At 43.5% G+C, this 17,664-nt stretch overlaps 1 protein-coding gene across 3 annotated transcripts in view; it reads left to right on the top strand.

Annotated features, from left to right (window-relative positions):
• Positions 1-13,682, top strand: part of matk (megakaryocyte-associated tyrosine kinase) — a 71,962-nt gene extending 58,280 nt beyond the window's left edge. For all 3 annotated transcript variants that reach the window (XM_059991551.1, XM_059991552.1, XM_059991550.1), the window contains exons 10-13: positions 393-466; positions 4,358-4,553; positions 5,596-5,682; positions 11,903-13,682. In XM_059991551.1, coding sequence (XP_059847534.1) covers positions 393-466; positions 4,358-4,553; positions 5,596-5,682; positions 11,903-12,082 — 537 coding nt within the window. In that variant the 3' untranslated portion in view covers positions 12,083-13,682. The remainder of the gene's footprint in view (positions 1-392; positions 467-4,357; positions 4,554-5,595; positions 5,683-11,902) is intronic.
• Positions 13,683-17,664: the final 3,982 nt, after the last annotated feature.

The raw sequence follows: 17,664 nt of genomic DNA, 5'->3' as shown, positions 1-17,664 counted from the left end.
CTGGTGAAAGAACATTGTTTGATTAGTATGTCAGCTACACTAGATGGTATATGGGCTCAGATGTTGAAATGTAGCTCTTATCCACAGAAATGGTCACTGCATTGTAATCAGATTTACTCATTACTAGGACCTTCATCCAAGGTCCTGCTTAAACTTCATCTGAGGTAAACAGTGCTTAGATTTTTCCATAGTGTAAATATTTGGATTTTAATCTCACTTTTCATGCCCAAAGGTGCCTCACAGCCAGTAGAATATTTTTAAAAGTCAGTGTTGGTAATACAAGGACATGTGACCACTAGTCTGCATTCAGGATGCTCTAAGGGGCAGTGAACCAAATGTCCAGTGGGAAAGTTTCAACATTTGTAAACATTCTTTTCTCTACTTTTGTCCAGGGTAACCTTGTCAACTACTTGAGAACCAGAGGAAGATCAGTTATCAAAACAAAAGAGCTGATCCAATTTGGGCTGTGAGTTCCAAATTCAATTTTGTTTCCACTTCCCTCATTTCTTCTCTGCTTTCTCTACTCTGCTCAGACGCCGATTGATTTAAGGTCATTTCATAAACACCATCTCCCACTGGTCTATGCCTAGACTGCCATGGTATAGGCACATCGGGTAAAGTGGATTTGATTGGAGTCCATCAATTTGGAAACACCAACACTAATGTTTCCAAAGGAACACAAACCAATAAGATGGACCATCCCCAGTGACGATGACATTACAAGGCCTGAAGTAAACTTATGAATCAGTGTGCAGATGTGAAATGGTAAATCTCCGGTGAAACATACAATGTATGGGAATTATTGGTTGGGTTGTCCTGGCATGAAAGGATGCAGGGGAAGTCCCGCGTTATTCAAAGAATGCCTATAAATCACATGAAAGATGGTTGTTAGAGATTTGTCTCAATGGATTTAAGGACAAGATAGAGGCTGGGCATTTAAACCTGAATTCTTAGAAAGAGAGAATTGCGCAAGCAGATCTCTGGATATATTTAAAGTGGACATGGATAAAGTAAAGAGGAGGAGTTATGATCTGGGGTAAGTCGACCACCAGCACATTGAATGTTAAGGCCAGATAGCTCACTTCTGCTCCTAAACTCCCATGTTCCTGTGATAATGCGTTTTTTACAGTGCGTTAATGAACTCTTGACTTCCCAAGTACTTCACAGCCAATAAAATGAAAGGTAGTCGCTGGGTGGAAAATGTGGCAGCTCATTTGCCAACAGCATGTTCCACAAATAGCATCATTTCATCACCAAGTAATTATAATATTGTTGCATAATGAATATTGATCAGGGTACTTTGGTGGACACCGTTGCTCTTTAAAGGAAGATTGAGATCTTCTATGTCTACCTCAGAGAGTCTTCTTTTTTTGTTCTTCTCAGGCAAAAAAAAACCAGCATCTTTGATAACTAGTGAAGTACTAAGGAAGAGTTGGGCTGTCAGACTAGGTTTTGTGCACAAGTCTCTGTAGTTGGTCTTGACTGAACCATAGTTGAGTTTTGCTCATATAGTCACAGACTCGTACAGTTTGGAAACAGGCCATTTAGCCAACACCTTCATTCCAATCAGACTGCCTACCTGATGAAGTCACATTTGTCTGCAATTGCCATGGTCCAGGCACTTGTCCTACTATCAACAACTGATGATTATAACTATATAACTGAGAAATCGTTGTTCAGAAATAGACTGGGATTAAACAGAACATTAATTGACTGCAGAATTAGTGGATTATTTAATGGTGACTGTAACTTTGTGGGCCTTAATGGAAAACAACAAATTGCCTCATAACCTTAAAAATCTTCATTACCACAGCAAAATATGACAACAATTCCTAAAGAGCACTCTTCTCCTCTGTGAATCTGCTGTAAATGCCCAGAAGTGCAGGTGTGAAGCTGAGGTGTGTTAACCATTGCCCTTGTTACTTGGATTGCTCGTAGAAGGTAGCTCCCTGCATCCAGGGAAAAGGTCCTTTTCCTGAGCAGTGATCAAAAACCATTGAGGTGAATAAGCCCCAACCTGCACAGCGGGCAGGTGATGAAGGTTATCTTCTTAACTTTGCCTTCTCCTCGTTCTGGCTAATTAGAAATAACGACCGGCTCATTATTTTATCGATGAATAAAGTTCCAGTTTAGGAAAAGGTATGATTATGACATATTCCTGGCAGTTTTACAACCTGACCCCACACAATCAAACACTGTCTCTTCTTCAATACTTTTTATAATGAATAAACAAATGCAATTAAAGAAAATAAAAATGTACAACTTCAAAACGACCTCAGTGGATTTTGCCTGGATTGTGAAAGCTGCAACTGGAAGATGAATCACAGATGTATCCCAGTCAAACAGGTGATTTGACTGATTGAGTATGTGCTGTCCGGTTCTCTTCAGTACACCTGAATCTGCCTCCACCATTCCCCAATAAAGAGGATCACACCAGAGCACTGAAACATTACATAAGGGAATAAAAACAAACCTTCATGTGATTTACACAAAATGCTGGTGGAACACAGCAGGCTGGGCAGCATCTATAGGGAGAAGCGCTGTCGACGTTTCGGGCCGAGACCCTTCGTCAGGACTAACTGGAAGGAAAGATAGTAAGACATTTGAAAGTAGTGGGGGGAGGGGGAAATGCAAAATGATAGGAGAAGACCGGAGGGGGTAAGAAGGGGAGGAGGGGCATTAACGGAAGTTAGAGAAGTCAATGTTCATGCCATCAGGTTGGAGGCTACCCAGCCAGTATATAAGGTGTTGTTCCTCCAACCTGAATTTGGATATATTCCTCCCCTTCTTACCCCATCCCTGACATATTTAGTTGTTTGCCTGTTCTCCATCTCCCTCTGGTGCTCCCCCCACCCCACTTTCTTTCTCCTGAGGCCTCCCGTCCCATGATCCTTTCCGTTCTCCAGCTCTGTATCACTTTCACCAATCACCTTTCCAGCTCTTAGCTTCATCTCACCCCCTCCGGTCTTCTCCTATCATTTCACATTTCCCCCTCCCCCCCCCCCCACTACTTTCAAATCTCTTACTATCTTTCCTTTCGATTAGTCCTGATGAAGGGTCTCGGCCTGAAAGGTCGACAGCGCTTCTCCCTATAGATGCTGCCTGGCCTGCTGTGTTTTACCAGCATTTTGTGTGTGTTGTTGTTTGAATTTCCAGCATCTGCAGATTTCCTCATGTTTGCTCTTCATGTGATTTATGTTCTTTTGCCAATCTATTTTCTTTGGTTCCAAATCTATCTATCCACGTGAACATTTTCTTCCTGTCTTGATGTTTCATGATGTTAGATATTTATGTCAGATTCCCCTGTTCTAACCAGTATAAGCCCAGCTTCTCCCATTTACTCATGTAACTAACTAACTAACATTGATGGAATATTAGGATGGATGTTTGTTTGCATCCCCTTCCAAAGTTTTTATATCTTGCCTAAACTGTAGCTCCCAGAACAGGTCACATGCTTCAGTTGTGAGCAAACTGGTGTTTAGAAAAAGTTCCTTGGGATTTCCTATCTGTTGCTTTCTGCCCAAGATACAAAACGATTTTATCACCATTTTCTCAATCTGTCCTGCCACTTTCAACAATTTATGCGATATACACCAGACCCCTCTTTCATTACCCCTTTTAGAATTGTGCTTTTAAGTATAGGAAGCCCTTCTAAGCACCGTGTTGCTCTGTGTGCAATCCCTTGTGTTACGCATCCATCCTTTCCACCAGCCCCTCTGTATCCATTTGAAGTCTCTTACAATTCCCCTCCCAGTTCCACGTTCAATGTCATCCCACAACCCTTGCTTTGGGTGGCATTTCTGGAAGCTGCTGGCCAGTCCACGGAGGCCAGTGGAGGTCAAAGTTCAGCCTACGGACATCAACGTTTTGCCTAATGAGATGGCTTTAGGTGTTTCCTTCCTGGCCTTGAGACGAATTCCACTTCTTTCTCTCACTTAATATCAAGAGGCAGGTATCTTCAATGAAGTTGGGTCAATGGGGATCTGCCTTCCTCACTGTTAACTCCTCCTGTGAATGACCAGACAACTGGCAGCTATGGGGGAGCCCGGAGTTATGGATCAGAGACTGGATTGAATTCAATCCATCATTTTCTCTCTGGGATGAAGCTAACCTCAGAATTTGCAACTAATTTGACTGAAACTAATAAACAGAAATATGTGGGTTTTATTTTGTCTAGTTTGTAACCACATGAGCCCAGATGCCAAATGTCAGTTTATGGATATCAGAGCGGAGAGTGGAGTGTTAGGAATTAATCTCCAGCTCTCCTGATGACACTATAAGCTGTGGTAGCCCTTTCCTTCTGTCTTCAGTAACTGAAATGTGTGCACTCTCTCTCCCACTTCCTGCTTATGGCCAGTGACGTCTGTGAAGGGATGGAGTACTTGGAATCGAAAAAGCTCGTCCACCGAGACTTGGCAGCTCGGAACATTCTCGTCTCAAAGGAAAACGTTGCCAAAGTGAGTGACTTTGGACTGGCCAAAGGGGTGTCCAGCACTCAGGACCAGGCGAAGCTGCCAGTGAAGTGGACGGCACCAGAAGCACTGAAACATCACGTAAGGACGGGAGCGCGAGTCCGCAGTCAGAGGTTGTAGACGGGTCAGTGGGTGGATGGAGCCCCTCGCTACATGTGGCCGTGACCTGTCAGTGCAGGAGTAGACTCTTCCTACATATTCCCACCCCGCTTTACTCTGAGATTGATGAACTGAGCTCTAGTACCTCATTCCTTTGACCTTTTCCATCACAAGCCTAGCCAGTGAGTAATGGCTGATTACTGAGCTGTGTGTGTGTGTGTGTGTGGGGGGGGGAGGAGGTACAGCAAGGAAACACTTGTAAATGTGTGCAAACACTCGTGTGCAGGGGATGCCATTCATGAATGTGTATTGCACACACACTCACACACATACACACTCACTCACTCACACACATACACACACACTCACTCACACACATGCACACACATATGTGCACATGTGTGTTCGTGCGCTGGGCAAAATGCAGTGTCCTTAGAAAGTTATATCTGACTTCTGGGGGCAGCAGGCGTAAATTGTCAGGCAAGTCATCCTTTGTCCCTACACACTATGTTCCACCGTAGATCCACGTGGTGTTGAGTGGCAAAGCAAGATTAATCAATAATCAATGAGAAAATTCCTCCTTAAACGTAGCACCTGGGAGTTTCAATAGTGACACTTAACCTCACAATTGTTGTGCCTCAGCCTTTTCAAACCTGCCAGCGTCCTTTCAACAGCCTTCATCTAGGGTTTCCTCTAAATTACAGTCAGGCATGAAATATTCTAACTCTTCCCCTGTACCTCTCCCCTTCTTTCTGAACTGCTCTCCATTCATCTATTGTGTGTGCAGAGATTGGTCTGGGCACACACAGGGCAAATGGAGTGACAGCTGTCAGGGACCCTGGTAACTCTATCCGTTCCCCTGATTGAATTGTACACTTAAGCCCCACAGGGCTTCGTCCTTAAGTGTGTCCAATCTCAGAGTGAATGAAGGGCCCACTGGCTTGTTTCCTAGACTAAGATTTTAACTTGTAATTATCAAGAGGGGGGTAATATCCATAATAACTTTTCTGATTCCTTCAAATAGAAATTCTCCACCAAATCAGATGTCTGGAGTTATGGAATTCTTCTTTGGGAGCTGTTTTCGTACGGTCGAGCACCCTACCCTAAGCTGGTGAGCCTACTCCATCTGCTTTATAATGAGCCAGATTTTAGTAACCGCACAGGATGCTGCTCTCTCCAGAGTCATTGTTAACTCATTTACTGGAGCACACTGGAGGGCAAACAGCTGCCTGTGTTTTCTCTCAAAGTCACTCCCCACTTCCGGATCAGTATACGAGCAGCATCAAGCAGAATGTTCCTTCAGTTGCAAAGGTTGAGTTATCGAGCCTCGTCAACGCCTGAAAGGAAAGAGCAGGTCGGCGTTTCAGATGGACTTGCTGGCTGCATTGAAATTCTTTGTGACTGGGTGCAGATGCTGCGTAGCCGTAAGAGGGAAATCAATTCACCTGTGGAAGTCTGTTACCTCAGTCACTGCACTTTAAACCAGCTCTTATAATGTTGGTGTTTATGTCTTTAGACCATAAGATGTAGAAGCAGAATTGGACCATTCAGACCATCAAGTCTGCTCCACATTCCATCATGGCTGATCCCAGATCCCACTCAACCCATACACCTGCCTTCTCGCCATAAGAACATAAGAAATAGGAGCAGAAGTAGGCCATCTGGCCCATTGAGCCTGCTCTCCATTCAATAAGATCATGGCTGATCTAGCCATGGACTCATCTCCACCTATCTGCCTTTTCCCCATAACCCTTAATACCCCTACTATGCAAAAATCTATCCAACCTTGTCTTACTGAGGCAGCCTGCACTGCTTCATTGGGCAGAGAATTCCACAGAGTAGCCACCCTCTGAAGCAGTTCCTCATCTCTGTCCTAAATCTACTCCACCGAATCTTGAGGTTGTGTCCCCTAGTTGTACTCTCACCTACCAGTGGAAACAACATATCCTTTGATGCCCTGACCAATCAGGAAACTATCAACGTCCACTTAAAATATACCCAGGTACTTGGCCTCCACTGCAGTCTGTGGTAGAGCAATCCACAGATAAATATTTCCATATCCATACTTTAACCTCTAAGTTTACTTTTTACATAATTCTTTATTATAATTGCTGAATGGTGTCTTTTAGTTGCATGTCACACCATCACCCCATGGTAAACTCCCAATACATGTAAATAAACTAAGTTGGTCCTTGGTCCTCGGACAACATAGTCTACGCTGAGCAGGAATGAGAATCCTGACTATTTACCAGCATGGGAAGATGATACTGATAAGCAATTAGCCCAGCAGATGTTGTGTGAAATAAGGGACAGATGAAGAGCACAGCTGAGATAAGCGGAGGACGGGAATGGTCAGGATGGAATGGGATGAGAGTTTCAGGCATGTTTGATATCTTGTGGTAGTGGGGGAAACAGAACAATGGGTTGAAAACTTACTTCTGAGTAGACCAACTGTTTCTTTTTCCCACTGATGCTGCCTGACCTGCTGCGTTTTCCCAGCACTTTCTGTTGTAAAGGCTCTGATTTTAAACTAACCCAGCCACAGGAATGAGGGGGTGGGGGTTTCGAGTCAATCACTCATTTTTCACCCTATGATGTTTATACTGTCACAAACAAGAGACAATCTGCAGACGCTGGAAATTAGAGCAACACACACAAAATGCTGGAGGAACTCAGCAGGCCAGGTGGCATCTATGGGACATTTCAGCCCAGGCGACATTTCAGGCCGAAACCCTTCGGCAGGACTAGAGAAAAAAAAGCTGAGGAGTAGATTTGAAAGTGGGGGGAGGGGAGAGAGGAACAGTGGGGAATGCAGCAAAGAGCAGCGAAGTTGATTGGTGAAGGAGACAGAAGGCCATGGAAGAAAGAAAGAACACTGATTTCTCAAACTTCCAGTAATGCCTCCCAACCCCCACCATTTCCTATTCCCCTTTCCCTCTCTTATTTTATTTCCTTGCCTGTCCATCGTCTACCTCTGACGCTCCCCCTACTTCCCTCCCCTTTTCCTTTCTTCCATGGCCTTCTGTCTCGTTCACCAATCGACTTCCCAACTCTGCTTCATCCCTCCCCCTCTAAGCCTCACCAATCACCTGAAGTTCATACTGTGTTTAAACTGAACAGTGTATAAGGTGTGTTGTCCCTAGCCTGCCCATTCCTCCCAGGTGTGTTACATCTGTACTGAAGGCCTGCTCGTGTCCTGGATGACCACTCAGCCTCACATTGTTGAGGAAAATCATTCTGTTTGGACAGAGCCGACAAATCCGGTCTCCATAAAACCAAACACTTTCAGTGTAAGTTCTCAATATAGGGGGAAATGTAAGTAGCACATCAGTGAAACATTAAAGTGTACTCCTTCAACTCTTCATACTGGTTGAATGATGAAGTTGGGGTTCACGTGTCCTGTGTGGCTTTTAATTAAGAGATTAATCTCAAAATTGACTAATTTCATATCGCAGACTTCCCACAATTAATCGTCTTATTTCAGATATATAGATATTTATACTCTTTTTCATTTCCATCTTTACAAGTAGGTGTAGAGAGTGGCTTACACAGAATGGGTTGCAGAGGCGTTGGTAGAATCAGATACCATCCCTACATGTAAGATGCATTTAGATGGACATTTAAATAGGCAAGGTATAGGAGGACATGGCCCTGATGCAGGCTAATGGGATTAGTGTAGGAGGGCAAAAGGGTCAGCATGGATGTGATGGGCCAAAAGGCCCAATTAAGTGACTCTAGCACTAAGTAGTATCAGGCAGAAAAATAACATAACCAAATGCAAGAGCCTATGCAAAACTCCTTTTACCTCCACCCCAATCCCTGAATCGTTTGTCAAATAGATGATGTTTTTGATGAGTTAATATCCAAACTGTGGCGAATGTGCTTGAGCTCCGCTGCCTATTTCGTGCCTGCTGTCAGCTCAGAGTGCTCTTGGCAGCACTGCTGCTATGGAATTAAAACTTCCTGCCTGTAATCCCTATTATCCTCCCCCACCTGCAAGCCCCCTCTCTTTATCCTCATGTGACACTTAATTACTTGCTAAATTGGAACTGCTCTTTCCAGAATCGCAACTAGAGGTTAATGTGTTACTCAGAAGTAATCACGCTGGAGAGCTGGAGACCGCCCTACCTGACTGTCCCACCCGAGACTTTTGTTTCTCGTCATTTTTAAAAGGAACCATATTCATTGGCTCTTCTCACCCATATCTGGTGAATGTATTAATACATAACATGCATAATGTATAAATATTAATGTATAAGTACTTAATGTATAATACTAATGCATAACTGTTGCCTGGATTTGGGGGACTGAGGTACAAAGAAAGGTTCCATAGATTAGGACTTTATTCCCTGGAAATTAGGAGAGTGGGGTTGGTTACCAGATAGAAGTATTTTAGATCATGAGGAGCATAGACAGGGTGAAAACACATATTCATTTTCCCAGGGAGAAGCTGCTTAACACAAGAGGGCATAGGTTTAGGGCGAGACGTGTAAAAGGGACATTACGAGCAGCTTCTTCACGCAAAGGGAGGTGCCTGTTTGGAATGAACTGCCAGGAATAGTGGCTGAGGCCGGCTCGTTAGCAGTGTTTAAAAACTATCTAGATAGGTAAGTGGAGGGATTTAGAGGGTTATGGCCCAAACACTGGTATATAGGGCCATCTCATTGGGCAACACTGTCAGCCTGGGTGAGTTGGCCCAAAGGGCCTGTTTGCGTGCTGTAAGGCACTGTGACTAAAACTGGAAGCATTCCAATTGCCATTCCATCCAAACAGCATTGCATTAAATTAAGAGTTCAAACTATTTTCTAGCATCAAGCTAACTATATTCCTTTCTACTCTTTATTTTCTAACTCCTGCCACTTTTTGTTATGCTGTTCTCACTCTATTCCACTCATTCACCCAACAACAGCCTTATCACCACGGTCAAACCAGTTTTCAGCTGTCAGAGACACTCCCTCCAGTTCAACAAGCAAGCTCTTTTCTCCCCTTCCTAATCCTGATGAATGATCTCCAACATAAATTATTAATGTTTCTCTTTCCATTGGCGCTGCTTGACCTGTTCTGTATTTCTAGTATTTTCTGTTTTTATTTTAGATTTCCAGTACCTGCAGCATTTTAAAATTTATTTTTCACACCAATTTCCAAGTTGTTTTGCATCAATCTGGAAACTGACTGGGTGTCTCTGGTCACACTTGCAAACCTGATGGATTTCTGCACTAGGTCCGGAGTCTTCATTCCCTTTGGAACAAGTCTTTTGGAGTGTTTTTAAATATTCTTTTCCAACCTTGTTCCTATAAGTTTCATCATTAGTTATTCTACAACATTTTCATAATGCTTGTTCAGCCTTAGGCTTCCATTTGGGAAATTCCACAGGACCAATCCCGAAGTCTAATAACACCTTCCCACATTTGGATAGCAGTAACTGGATCGGTCCGAGTCAGCATGGATTTACGAAGGGGAAATCATGCTTGACTAAACTTCTGGAATTTTTTGAGGATGTAACTATGAAAATGGACAAGGGAGAGCCTGTGGTTGTAGTGTACCTGGACTTTCAGAAAGCCTTTGATAAGGTCCCACATAGGAGATTAGTGGGCAAAATTAGAGCACATGGTATTGGGGGTAGGGTACTAACATGGATAGAAAATTGGTTGGCAGACAGGAAACAAGGATTAGGGATTAACGGGTCCTTTTTAGAAAAGCAGGCAGTGACTAGTGGGGTACCGCAAGGCTCAGTGCTGGGACTGCAGCGATTTACAATATACGTTAATAATTTAGATGAAGGGATTAAAAGTAACATCAGCAAATTTGCAGATGACACAAAGCTGGGTGGCAGTGTGAAATATGAGGAGGCTGTTAGGAGAATGCAGGGTGACTTGGACAGGTTGGGTGAGTGGGCAGATGCAGCTTAATGTGGATAAATGTGAGATTATCCACTTTGGTGGCAAGAACAGGAAGGCAGATTACTATCTGAATGGTGTCAAGTTAGGAAAAGGGAAAGTACAACGAGATCTAGGTGTCTTTGTTCATCAGTCACTGAAAGTAAGCATGCAGGTACAGAAGGCAATGAAGAAAGCTAATGGCATGTTGGCCTTCATAACAAGGGGAGTTGAGTATAGGAGCAAAGAGGTCCTTCTGCAGTTGTACAGGGCCCTGGTGAGACCACACCTGGAGTATTGTGTTAGGTTTTGGTCTCCAAATTTCAGAAAGGATATTCTTGCTATTGAGGGAGTGCAGCGTAGGTTCACAAGGTTAATTCCCGGGATGGTGGGTCTGTCATTGAGAATCTTTCAATCTCTCAATGTTGAGAGATTGGAGTGACTGGGCTTGTATACACTGGAATTTAGAAGGATAAGAGGGGATCTGATTGAAACATATAAGATTATTAAGGGATTGGACATGCTAGAGGCAGGAAACATGTTCCCGATGTTGGGGGAGCCTAGAACCAGAGGCCACAGTTTAAGAATAAGGGGTAGGCCATTTAGAACGGAGTTGAGGAAAAACGCTTTCATCCTGAGAATTGTGGATCTATGGAATGCTCTACCTCAGAAGGCAGTGGAGGCCAATTCTCTGGATGCTTTTGAGAAAGAGTTAGATAGAGCTCTTAAAGATAGCAGAGTCAAGGGATATGGGGAGAAGGCAGGAATGGGGTACTGATTGTGGATGATCAGCCATGATCACATTGAATAGCGGTGTTGGCTCGGAGGGCCGAATGGCCTACTCCTGCATCTATTGTCACACTGATTTCACTTGCCCAGCTCCTAACTGACTCAGACTCCAACCCACTGAACTCACCTCCCCAATTCCCAATTCTCCAACCCCAACACATCTCTGAATTTCCCAAAGCCATAGTTTGCTGCTTGTGTTCGAAATCTACCTCTCACACCCACAACAAGATATCAAAGTGCAGATAACAACAACACCCCCACTACCTATGACCAATGCAATGGGCCTTTTGGACTGAATCAAAGTCAAAGACCAGTTTATTGTCATATGCATAGGTGTATCTATGCACGGATGCATTGAAAAGCTTACCTGCAGCAGCATCACTGGCATATTGCATCATTCACAGGAAAAGCTCACGTTAACATTTTTTTTTACAAGGAACGCCCTTCTCTTCTGCTGAAATATTCTAATTGTCTCAATTCACCACAGTCATAGTTTCCTTTTGAAGTTCCAAGCCTTTTGTGTCTCAGAGTCATCAACGCTGAGTCAGACCCTTCAGTCCATCTTCTTCATGCTGCCCATCACTTACCCAGGCACTGGTGCTGTCTTTAATGGGGACCTGGTTTCCTAAAACAAGATAATAAAATGCTCTCTCTGTTTCCTTCTAGTCACTGACCGATGTGTCAGAAAAAGTGGAGAAGGGGTACCGGATGGAATCGCCAGATAAGTGCCCCACTCCAGTGTACGACATGATGAAATCCTGCTGGGAGTACGATCCTGGGAAACGTCCTACTTTTAAAAAACTCAAAGACAAACTGGAAAAGGAAGGAAAGAAAGAATATGTTTGAAGTAAAGACAATATGAAGGACTATTTGAAATTGTTAAATTACCTTAATAGTTTTTATTGAACTAACATTCCAAAATGGGTTGCTTTCAAGACTGTTGGTTCAACTGAACAATGATACAGGATAAGTAGTTATTGATTTTATGTCTATATATATTATAAAAAGAGATAAATGAAAATGCCTTGTGCCTGCTAGATTCTAGAATTAACATGTTGATGATTCTCATGTTTGTTTAATTGTATCTTTGTCCTTTGAGAACTTGCTCAAATTCTCTCTGTGCAGGGCTTAGGAAGACTTTACTCACGTGTGAGATCAGAAGTTTGGGGACCAGTACGAGATGCTTAAGCAAGTGTGAGCCCGCAGCTGCAGTGATTCGCTAAAAACTCTTCACCAGTGGACCCAACTGCCCACTATGGGCCTGGCAGTCAGCAACCCACCTCTGTTGCTGTTGGCTGGACACCTGTCATTACAGGTAGCGCCGCACCTTCCTGTTACAGCCAGAAAAGCAGCAGTCTGCGGCAGTCAGTAATATAGTGATCTGTTACAGGTAGCAATGCACCAGCCTCTCACATCAGAACTGCACCAGTCTATAAAAGTAAGCATTTCACTACCTCATTAGTAGCCCAACAAAGTCAGTCCCAACCTCAGTCCATCACAGACAGTACTAACCAATCTGGTACAGCCCATTACAGACATCATTGAACTAACTACCTTGCTACAACTGACACCCCAACACTGTTAAAGTCGGCACTGTTCCATTGTTCCAACCCTTTTTGTTTGCAACTGGTCATTTCATTACAGTTATCTATCCAGTTATAGGCCACACCACATTGCTCGGTAGCAGGCACAAATGTAAAATCCAATTAGAGACACAAGAGACCGCAGAAGCTGGAATCTGGAGCAGCAAGCAATATGCTGGAGGAACTCAGTGGTCGAGCAGCATCTGTGTTGTGGGGGTAGTGGAGAAATTGTTAATGTTTCCAGTCAAGTGCCTGCACCCAGACTGAGGAGTCCCAGGCCTCTCAGTCCCCCCCCCCCCCCCGCACCCATTCTCAGGCTTGATGAAGGATTTCAATGTGAAACGTTGATAATTCCTTTCCCCCAACAGATTCCACAGACTCTGCATATTTAGCCAGAGAATGACGCATGCCATCTGCCAATTGCCTTAACACAGAGCTCTCCAAATTGCAGGAGCAAGTGGTGCTGACTCTCATTCCGCAGTGAGGACGTTATTCTTTAAATCAACTTTTGCCTTTCATTTGCAGCCCTAATTTTTGTTTCTGGAAGTCGTTGACAAATATTCCCGACTGCAGTTTGATGATCCCGAGCCCAACTTCACTGGGCTCCATTTCCATTTTGCTATCCTGGGCGCCCAGTCATACATTCCTGCATAGTAATGTCATTTTCCTAGACCTTTAGTTTCCCTGCCCCTAAACCCATCCTCACTGTCCCAGATTTTAGCTTTACTATCTTAGATGTCAGCCTAATTATTTATGAACGTAGTGTACAGTATGTAAATAAAGGATGTGTGCACAGAATGTGCACAATTAGCCACACAAGCAGGATAATTAATGGATTCAGTAAAATGATTTCTTATGTTCTAGCAGCTCTCTTTGTGTTTATCTGCAAAGTTTGCATTGGCTGTGTGAAGCCATGCTTCTGTACATATCTTACAAATTAAGATGAGTTTATTGGTATATGCACATGTTTGATGTGGTACAGATACAGTAAACTACTTGCAGCAGTATCACAGGCAGAGAAAATCAACAAAAAAAAATCACTTGATGAGTAAAGATGTTTTTAAGTTTGCTAACGAGCGTGAGAAAAGCTAATGGAATGAAACTAGGAGCTGGCGCAACTTGGTATAACTTCAGCTTGTCTGTAGTAAACACAGCATCTTAAGAAACAAAAGTAATTGAACAAAAAGCACAGAAGAAATATCAACATTTGCAATAACACAGGAAATTCTGCAAACTTCGACCATTTATTCATTCCTGCTGACTCCCTCCAGCATTTTGTCTGCATTGTGCATGATGGTTCTTCGGCAGGAACTGTGCCACTGTAAGCAAAGGGATGGGACAAAATGGCACCTGGTTACCCTGGAAGCTCTGTGCACAGTGTGTGAGATCAACTGTAGTTATGTTGACAATCAAAAAGGCCTTGCTGGCACATGCACAAGCTTTGCCAATGCTAATGAGTGATTATATGTCTAGAACAGAGGATCCCAACCCGAGAAGGTGGTATTAGTTCCTTTTGAATTTAAAAAACATAATCAATTTTTACTTGGTAATCCTTTTATAATAATAACATGCTGTCAGACGTCTAAGTCAACAGTAGCAGTAATAACTGTGTTGAGAGTGCCATTGATTGATTATAAAAGCTCCATACAAGAGAGCTGGACTCACCAAAGGAGGAGGAGAAAGGATTGGAATTCCTAAACCGTCCTGCTGTACTGAATCTAAGTGATTGATGTGTACAGTGGCCACTATTATTCTTCTGTTAACAGTTCAGTCACCTCACTCCTCAAGCTACACTCAATGGCCTCTTTATTGTGTACACCTGCTCATTAATACAAATATCTAATCAACCAATCATGTGGCAGCAACATAATACATAAAAGCATGCAGAAGTGTCAAAAGGTTCAGCTGATGTTCAGACCAAACATCAGAATGGGGAAGAAATGTGATTCTTTGACCATTGAACAATTGTTAGTGCCAGGCTTGTGGTGTGAGTATGTTTGCAAACTACTGACCGGCAATTTTCACACACAACAGTCTCTAGAGTTTATAGAGAATGGTGTGGGGAAACAAAAAAAGGAAACATCCAGTGAAAGGCAGTTTTGTGTGTGAAAATGCGCTGTTAATAAGAGAGGTCAGAGGAGAATGGCCAAACAGGTTCAAGCTGACAGGTTGGCGACAGTAACTCAAATAACCATGAGTTACAACAGTGGTGTGCAGAAGAGCATCTCTGAACACCTAACACATTGATGCTTGAAGTGGACGGGCTACAGCAAAGGAGGACTGCAGACATACTCTCGGCGAGTGAATGTAAACAGTACGAATCACAGAGGGCTAATATTGTGCTGCTGAGAACCGGGCGAGCGCTTCTTTGGGACAAACTGTTTGGCAGTTTGACCAGCAAGATCAACATGTTTGAGAGCTTGCATGCTGTGACAGGAAGTGTGGAATGGTCTGGCATCAACTTTGCAAAGGGCTTGTCCAGGGTTTAAAAGCCGGAGGACAACTTCAGTGGCTCAGCTGTGAAATTAACCTGGATGGAGGGTGCAGCAGCCAGTGACTCCATGTAGAACCCACCCAATGTAAGGCTGCAGCAAAAACTCAACTAGCTGGCATCTTGGCTTTCAAATGTCATGAAATTTAGTGCTTTGAAGTAGCAGTACAGTGCAATTAAAATGACTATGTATATATTACAATAAGGAATTTTAAATTAAATAAATTAATAGTAAATCAGGGAGGTAGTATTCATGGATTCATGGACTGTTCAGAGATCTGATAGTGGAGGGAAAGAAGCTGTTCCTAAAACATTAAGAGTGAGTCTTCAGGCTTCAGTACCTGCTCAGTGGTGGGCGTAAAGAGAAGAGGACATGTCCTAGATGGTGAGTGTCTTTAATGATGGACGCCACCTTTTTGAAGCACCACATTTTGAAGGTGATCACAATAGAGGGAAAGCTAATACCCATGATGGAGATGGCCAAGCCTACTATCCTCTGCAATGTTCTTCAATCCTGTGCTTTGGAGCCTCCATACCCATCAGAAAGCTCTCCACAGAACATCCCTAGCAATTTGCTAGAGTCTTCAGTGACATGCCAACTCTCTTCAACACTTAACGAAGTATATCCACTGCCATGCCTTCTTCATGATTGCATCAATGTTTTGAACCTCTGAGATGCTGACACATTACTGCTTATTCAATAATGGTTCCTCCAACTAGAAACTGGCATCGTAAACATCATTCAGTAAGCCAAATAACTTCTTTATATTTCCTCTGGCAGAGTGGCCTTTGTGCAGGAAGTTGCCTCGTGCATGTATGGTGACAGTAAATGATCTAATCAAATAGGCCCTCTGTAGTTTAATTTGTAAATGGTGTGGTGGACTGCTGCAGAATTGGAGCATAATGGCCAGGAATGATGTACTGTGCATGTTCACACATTGGCTGGGGATTGGGGTAGCCGAGTTCCTTTGGTTGCATTACCATAAGATATAGGAGAAGAATTAGGCCATTCGACCCATCAAGTTTATTCCACCATTTTGTCGTGGCTATTCATTTTTCCTCACAGCCTCAGTTTTCTGCCTCCCCCCCCCCCCTCCACCCCCGGTATTCCTTCATTCCCTGGCCAATCTAGAATCTATCAACCTCTGTATTAAATATCCATAAAGACTTGGCCTCTGCAGCTGCCCGTCGCAACGAATTCCACAGAATCACCACTCAAAGGAATTCCTTCTCATCTCCATTCTAAAAGGACGCCCCCTATTTGAGGCTGTGTCCTCTGGTCTTAGGCACTCCCACCACAGGAAACATCCTCTTTACATCCACTCTGTCAAGGCCTTTCACCATTTGGTAGGTTTTTAATTAGGTTACCCCTCATTCATCTGAATGCCAGTGAATACAGGCCCAGAGCCAGCAAACGCTTTTCATATGACAAGTTGTTTTCTCCTGAATCATTTTCACGAACCTCCTTTGAACCCTCTTTTCAGCATTACCCACAAGGCTACAATACCATGGCATTTTCATGTAAACCTAAATGCCTCAACAATCTGAGTGTCTGTGCACCTTCATGTTAGCTCTCTTTGACTAGAGTGCCTGAGAAGCCTAAGCAATGCACAACAAACAATGAGGTACAGTCAAAATCCAGTGATCTGGCATCTGATTGTTTGCAAATCCAGGTGGGCTGTTACCTGGCTTCCTCTTCGGTCTGGAATGTGAGCCAGACAGCCAGAGTGTGAGCAGGGTGAGCAGGAGAACTGGAGGCCTGTGTGGGTGGGGTGGGGTCTGGAATTTTGCCCGAGTCTGCAACAAGAGCCAACTCCAGATCTGGAACACCAGGAGTCAGGGATGTGTGCTGGGTTTATAAGACATTCGTCAGACCACATGTGGAGTATGTTGGGCCCCATATTGAAGAAAGGACGTGTTGGCACTGGAGAGAGAGAAGAAGAAAGGGAGAGGTCACTGAAACGTGCTGAATCTCGAAAGGTCAAGATGGAGAAGCCATGGAGAGGATGTTTCTGTGGAGGTCAAGTCATTGGGTATATTTAAAGTGGAAGTTGATAGGTAAGTGTATCAAAGACTATGGGGAGAAGGTAGGAGAATGGAGTTTAGAGTGAAAATAAATCAGCCATGATCAAATAGCAGAGCAGATTTGGTGGGCTGAATGGCCTAATTCTGCTCCCTTGTCTATTATGCTCTTTAATCTCATCAAGTTTATTATTTTATAATATACAGTGTCAAAAACAAGTTAAAATAGTGTGCTTGGCTTTTGGTAGGAGCATATCTAATAGTCTGGAATATTTGCAGGTATGACACCACCAAAGTCCCCAGAGGGTGTCAGATTATCGGAGTTTTACCAT

This window comes from Hypanus sabinus, chromosome 16 (assembly GCF_030144855.1).
Source record: "Hypanus sabinus isolate sHypSab1 chromosome 16, sHypSab1.hap1, whole genome shotgun sequence".
In the NCBI taxonomy this organism is placed as follows: Eukaryota; Metazoa; Chordata; class Chondrichthyes; order Myliobatiformes; family Dasyatidae; genus Hypanus; species Hypanus sabinus.
This window is presented reverse-complemented; position numbering and strand designations above follow the sequence as displayed.